Source organism: Rhinolophus sinicus, chromosome 14, assembly GCF_057876585.1.
Source record: "Rhinolophus sinicus isolate RSI-liver-muscle chromosome 14, RSI-T2T, whole genome shotgun sequence".
Lineage (NCBI taxonomy): Eukaryota > Metazoa > Chordata > Mammalia > Chiroptera > Rhinolophidae > Rhinolophus > Rhinolophus sinicus.
In genome coordinates, this window is record NC_142514.1 from 107814456 (window position 1) to 107821576 (window position 7121).

Consider the following 7121-nt stretch of genomic DNA (forward strand, 5'->3'; position numbering starts at 1 on the left):
CTGCGTGCCCCTTGCCCCTGACTCTCCCTGCACGCGGCCGCGCGCCGCCCGGCGACCCCCGCTGGCGCGCGTGCGCGCGCTGGCGCGCCCCCGCGCGCTTTTGGCGGTCTCGGGCACGCGCGTCCATTGTTCCCTACTGCATCCCGGCAACAGGCCCAACGGTGGGCACTTCGCCTTCAGCCCTGTTGACAGCTGAAGGAGCTGGCTAGGAGCCTGCTGTCGAGCCAAAGACAGACCTCACCCAAGTGACCCATGGGCGGTTATCAGGGCAGGATCTGTCTCCCACGCCCGCCCCGGGCACCCGAGGGCCAGCACCACGGCGCTCGCCATGCCCACCGCGTTCACTGGGCCCGCCATCCTCACACAGCGGTCCGTGCCCCTCCGTTCTCTCGCAGGCCAAACTGCAGGTATCTGAGGAGTTTGCCTTCGTGCTTTCTCACAGCATCTCGGCGGCGATGTTCCATGCTCTCTCAAATGCTGCGCACTTTTCTGGGGTCCCTCATCTCAATCAGCAGGCATGGCCATCAGAGGGAAGCGGTGCTGTCGGCTCTGCACGCACAGATGGCCTGTAGCTCAGTGTCTCCGGTGGCCAATCAGGGAAGGAACCCTGATGGCACTGGGCGAGCACGGTCTGCTTTTAGGCCCCTGGGGGTCCAGGGAGGCCACTCAGTCTTCGTGCCCAGGCCTGGGACTCTGCGGAGAATCCTCCAGGCGACGAGCTCAGGAGACACGGGAAGGAACCCCGACGGCACTGGGCGAGCACGGTCTGCTTTCAGGCCCCTGGGGGTCCAGGGAGGCCACTCAGTCTTCTTGCCCAGGCCTGGGACTCTGCGGAGAATCCTCCAGGCGATGATCTCAGGAGACACGGGAAGGAACCCCGACGGCACTGGGCGAGCACGGTCTGCTTTCAGGCCCCTGGGGGTCCAGGGAGGCCACTCAGTCTTCGTGCCCAGGCCTGGGACTCTGCGGAGAATCCTCCAGGCGACGATCTCAGGAGACACGGGAAGGAACCCCGACGGCAGTGGGCGAGCACGGTCTGCATTTAGGGCCCTGGCGGTCTCTTGCCTCATTCCCAGGCCTGGGCTTCTGCAGAGAATCCCCCATAGGGAGGTCTCAGAAGACAAGGGCGACAAGAAATCCCAGACCTCCGTGCTAATCTCCTGCCCCAGAAGAAATGCCATCACGAGCTCATACAGCTCCACCCGAGGTTTCCCGCCTGCGCAGAGGAAGAGACGTACAGCCACAGCCACATCCCGTGCTCGGCTATTCCAGAAATCCTCCAAAAAAGTGAGCCAGGAGGGTCCTTCTCCCTCCTCGGCTCCCGGCCTTTCCCAGAAGTGCCAGCGTGAAAAGGAGGCAGATGGAACAAAGGGGCAGAGGCGAACCCGGACAGACGGCTCACCCACACGTGACGGTTCCAGGCCTCGAAAACGAAAGACTTGTCTTCTGCCGCGCAGGCGAGGGGACCCTGTGAGACTGCCAACACCCCCTGAGCTGGGCTTCCGAGTCACAGCGGCACACCTAGATGCGGAGAAGCAAGCTGCACTCCAGAGCATCCACAGAGCACTTCGGGGAGGTGAGACGGAGGCCATCCCAGACCTCAGTGCCATATGTGCTGTATGGAGCGGTCCTGCACCAGCTGTCCTTGCAGCTCCCAGCACGAATCCATAGGTGGCGAAGTACAGGAGGAAGCACGCCTGCTAAGGCCCAGTGACTCTCCCAGATTCTGCTGGAGGGGCTACCTCTGTGCATCTTTGTCACCCAGGAAGCACAGTCCACCAGGCTCCCTCTTCTGCCAGCCAGAGGCCCTGAAACGAGATAGCACCCTAACTATAGAAGTTTTAAGTCCCCTCACTATAGTAGTTTCCAGTCCCCTCAATAAGGAAGTTTTAAGCCCCTTCAGTATACAAGTTTTAAACCCCTCACTGTATGACTTTCCAGTCCCCTCAATTTAGAAGTTTTAAGACCCCCTCAGAATAGAAGTTTTAAGTTCCCTCAGTATAGAAGTTTTAAGTCCCCTCACTATAGAAGTTTTAAGTCCCCTCACTATAGAAGTTTTAAGGCCTTTCAGCATAGAAGTTTTCAGCCCCCTAGTATAGAAGCTTAAAGCCCTCTTAGTATAGAAGTTTTAAGCCCCCTCACTATAGAACTTTTTAAGCCCCCTCACTATAGAACTTTTTAAGCCCCCTCACTATAGAACTTTTTAAGCCCCCTCACTATAGAAGTTTTAAGGCCCCTCAAAATAGCAGTTTTCAGCCCACACCATAGAAGTTTCAAGTCCCCTCAGAATAGAAGCTTTAAGTCCCCTGAGTATACAAGTTTTAAGCCTCATCGGTATTGAAGTTTTCAGCCCCCTACTATAAAAGTTTTCAGCCCCTCACTATATGAGTTTTAAGTCCCCTCACTGTAGAAGTTCCCAGTCCCCTCAGAATAGAAGTTCTAAATCCCCTGAGTATACAAGTTTTAAGCCCCATCGGTATAGAAGTTTTCAGCCCCCTACTATACAAGTTTTCAGCCGCGTCACTATGTGAGTTTTAAGTCCCCTCACTACAGAAGATTTAAGTCCCCTCAGAAGAGAAGTTCTAAATTCCCTCACTGTAGAAGTTTTATGTCCCCTCAGTATAGAAGTCTTAAGAGCCCTCAGTAAAGAAGTTTCAAATCCCCTCACTATGGAAGCTTAAATTCCCTTACTATAGAAGTTTTAAGCCCCTCACTATGGAAGTTTTAAGCCCCATCAGTGAACAAGTTTCAAATCTTCTCACTATAGAATAGTAAGTTCCCTCACTATAGAAGTTTTAAGCGCCCTCACTAGAGAAGCTTTAAGCCCCCTCGGTAAGAAGTTTTCAGTGCCGTACTATAGAAGTTTTCAGCCCCTCACTATAGAACTTTTAAGCCCCCTCACTAAAGAAGTTTTCAGCCCCCTCACTATATGAGTTTTAAGTCCCCTCACTGTAGAAGTTTTCAGCCCCCTACTACGGAAGTTTTAAACCCCCCTCACTAGAGAAGTTGTAAGTCACCTCACTATAGAAGCTTTAAGGCCCCTCAGAATAAGTTTTAAACCCCCTCACTGTAGAAGTTTTAAGGCCCCTCAGAAGAGAAGTTTTACTTCCCCTCAGTAAAGAAGTTTTAATCCCCTCACTTTGGAAGCTTCAAGTCCCCTCACTGTAGATGTTTTAAGCCCCACACTAAAGAAGTTTTAAGCCCCCGCACTATAGAAGTTTTCAGTCCCATCAAAATAGAAGTTTTAAGTCCCCTCACTATAGAAGGTTTAAGGCCCCTCAAAATAGCAGTTTTAAGCCCACACCATAGAAGTTTCAAGTCCCCTCAGAATAGAAGTTTTAAGTCCCCTGAGTATACAAGTTTTAAGCCCCATCGGTATAGAAGTTTTCAGCCCCCTACTATACAAGTTTTCAGCCGCGTCACTATGTGAGTTTTAAGTCCCCTCACTACAGAAGATTTAAGTCCCCTCAGAAGAGAAGTTCTAAATTCCCTCACTGTAGAAGTTTTATGTCCCCTCAGTATAGAAGTCTTAAGAGCCCTCAGTAAAGAAGTTTCAAATCCCCTCACTATGGAAGCTTAAATTCCCTTACTATGGAAGTTTTAAGCCCCATCGGTGAAGAAGTTTCAAATCTTCTCACTACAGAATAGTAAGTTCCCTCACCATAGAAGTTTTAAGCGCCCTCACTAGAGAAGCTTTAAGCCCCCTCGGTAAGAAGTTTTCAGTGCCGTACTATAGAAGTTTTCAGCCCCTCACTATAGAACTTTTAAGCCCCCTCGCTAAAGAAGTTTTCAGCCCCCTCACTATATGAATTTTAAGTCCCCTCACCATAGAAGTTTCAAGTCCCCTCAGAATAGAAGTTTTAAGTCCCCTGATTATACAAGTTTTCAGCCCCATCGGTATAGGAGTTTTCAGCCCCCTCACTATATGAGTTTTAAGTCCCCTCACTATAGAAGTTTTAAGTCCCCTCACTATAGTAGTTTCAAGTCCCCTCAATTAGGAAGTTTTAAGCCCCTTCAGTATACAAGTTTTAAACCCCTCACTATATGACTTTTAAGTCCCCTCAATTTAGAAGTTTTAAGACCCCTCAGAATACAAGTTTTAAGTCCCCTCACTATAGAAGTTCTAAGTCCCCTCAATATGGAAGTCTTAAGACCCCTCAGGATACAAGTTTTCAACCCCTCACTATGTGAGTTTTAAGTCCCCTCACTACAGAAGATTTAAGTCCCCTCAGAATAGAGGTTCTAAATTCCCTCACTGTAGAAGTTTTATGTCCCCTCACTATAGAAGTCTTAAGCGCCCTCAGTAAAGAAGTTTCAAATCCCCTCACTATGGAAGCTTAAAGTCCCTCACTATAGAAGTTTTAAGCCCCTCACTATAGAAGTTTTAAGCCCCCTCACTATGGAAGTTTTAAGCCCCCTCACTATGGAAGTTTTAAGCCCCATCGGTGAAGAAGTTTCAAATCTTCTCAGTATAGAATAGTAAGTTCCCTCACCATAGAAGTTTTAAGCGCCCTCACTATAGAAGTTTTAAGCCACTCACTATAGAAGTTTTAAGTCCCCTCAGAATAGAAGTTTTAAGTCTCCTGAGTATAGAAGTTTTAAGCCCCTTCGGTATAGAACATTTCAGACTCCTACTATAGAAATTTTCAGCGCCCTCACTATAGAAGCTTTAAGCCCCCTCACTAAAGAATTTCTCAGCCCCCTCACTATATGAGTTTTCAGTCCCCTAAAAATAGAAGCTTTAAGTCCCCTCACTAAAGAATTTTTCAGCCCCCTCACTATATGAGTTTTAAGGCCCCTCACTATAGAAGTATTCAGTCCCCTCAGAATAGAAGTTTTAAGTCCCCTGCGTATAGAAGTTTTCAGCCCCCTACAACAGAAGTTTTAAGCCCCCTCACTATAGAACTTTTAAGCCCCCTCACTTAAGAATTTTTCAGCCCCCTCACTATAGAACTTTTAAGCCCCCTCACTAAAGAATTTTTCAGCCCCCTCACTATAGAACTTTTAAGCCCCCTCACTGGAGAATTTTTCAGCCCCCTCAGAATAGAAGTTTTACGCCCCCTCACTAAAGAATTTTTCAGCCCCCTCACTATAGAACTTTTAAGCCCCCTCACTGGAGAATTTTTCAGCCCCCTCAGAATAGAAGTTTTAAGCCCCCTCACTAGAGAATTTTTCAGCCCCCTCACTATAGAAGTTTTCAGTCCCCTAAAAATAGAAGTTTTAAGGCCCCTCAGAATAGCAGTTTTAAGCCCCCTCACCATAGAAGTTTCAAGTCCCCTCAGACTAGAAGTTTTAAGTCCCCTGAGTATAGAAGTTTTAAGTCCCCTGAGTATACAAGCTTTAAGCCCCATCGGTATAGAAGTTTTCAGCCCCCTACTGTACCAGTTTTCATCCCCCTCACTATAGAACTTTTAAGGCCCCCTAGGAATAGAAGTTTTACTTCCCTTCAGTAAAGAAGTTTTAATCCCCTCACTTTGGAAGCTTCAAGTCCCCTCAATGTAGAAATGTTAAGCCCCCTCACTATAGAAGTCGTCAGACCCTCACTATAGAAGTTTGAAGCACGCTCCGTATAGAATTTTAAGCCCCCCTCAATAGAGAAGTTTTAAGCCTCTTCAGTATAGGAGTTTAAAGCCCCCTTAATATAGAAGTTTTAAGCCCCCTCAGTGAAGAACTTTCAAGTCTTTCACTATAGAAGAGTAAGCCCCCTCACTGTAGAAGTTTTAAGCCCCCTCACTGTAGAAGTTTTAAGCCCCCTCACTATGGAAGTTTTCAGCCCCGTGTCGTGCGGGACGGCCTGCGGGATCTATGCTCCCGCCCCCCACATAAGAACGCAGGATGTGGTGAGGCCAAAAAGGAATACCCACAGAGCCATAGGTAGGGGAGTCATACCACTATGATCTCACTGGAGGCTGGGTTCACAGGACGTGCGACCTGCTGTCCGCTTTCCGGCCAACCGACCGACTCTCCTTGAGTCTCTTCGAATCTCCTCCACTTCCCTCGACTCTCCTCCGTAGCCGTGGCAGTTATATTAGTGGCCAATGGCTCAGTGGTTACAGCTGACGGCCAACCAGCCACAGCTAAGACGGCCATCTACCACCCGAGCCAACAGCCCTCCACCTGAGGCCGAGAGCCTGGAAACTGCTCTCTGGGGCTCTGTCCCCACACTCCACCGCTACAGGGTCTCCCCTCGCAATCTACTCGACAAGCGTCTTCCGCGAGGGGCCCTGTGCGAGGAGCCTGGAGGTGAATGCAATATCCTGGGCACAGCCAGGGTTTCTCAGGGCACCACCAGTCCTTCGGGGCACAGCCGGACTTCCTGGACTTCTTCGGGTACCACCAGTCTCCTCCTGCCCTCCTGGCAGGTGGTACTGTCGCACGGTAACCACGCGCCAAGGCTGCGGCAACACTTGAGGAGGGTGGTGAGCATGCCCGCGTGTCACCGCTTTCACCACCCGGATCCAGAGACGGAACTCTCCTACCGACGACTTCGGTAAGCTGAGGCCATGTAGCACGTCCACCGCTAGAATATACTCCGGAACGGGGGAGACTTAAACCTTTTAGGTACGAGGGGGAAGCCTTCCTATAGCCAGTGGTAAGGAAACGGCTTTCACGGTCACAGTCTTCCCCCCCCCCCCCCCCTCGTAGCCATCAATGCAGATTGCTGGTCCGGGGAACAGTTCTGCGTTCCCATAAACAAGACTGCAGTCTGAGCCAGTGTCAACTAGGGCCAAAACCCTCTGCACATTAGAAGGGGACCAATGTAGGGACAGTTCCACGTGGGGCCTCCGGTCCCTGCTCGTCCCCTCTGACCGGGTACCTTGGCCCCACCCCTAATCAAGCTGAAAGGAGTCGGCCTCAAGCGGCTGCATGAAGTCCTGGAGGAACACGGGTCGGGTCGCGCTTTCCCAGACTTCTCCCTTAGGCTTCTCCGGAATTGTTGTTTCCAAAGTTCCAGCAGGAGTGCATTGGGTTGTCGGTCTATTTTCTTCCGATCGACCCCTGCTGCCACGAGATCACGCCACATCCGTGCGCGCGTTACTCTCTGAGGCCCGCGACCTCGCCCCTTTACCTTTGGTTTGGGCTTCCAGGTCTCAACTGCGCGGACCTCCTGTCTTAACTTC

At 50.4% G+C, this 7121-nt stretch overlaps 1 protein-coding gene across 1 annotated transcript; it reads left to right on the forward strand.

Annotated features, from left to right (window-relative positions):
- The first annotated feature begins 517 nt into the window (after nt 1-517).
- On the forward strand, nt 518-2010 carry LOC148755775 (putative POM121-like protein 1). Its single transcript, XM_088789855.1, has 2 exons — nt 518-568; nt 928-2010. Exons 1-2 carry the CDS (start codon nt 518-520, stop codon nt 1669-1671), a joined length of 795 nt encoding a protein of 264 aa, XP_088645981.1. The 3' UTR covers nt 1672-2010.
- Nucleotides 2011-7121: the final 5111 nt, after the last annotated feature.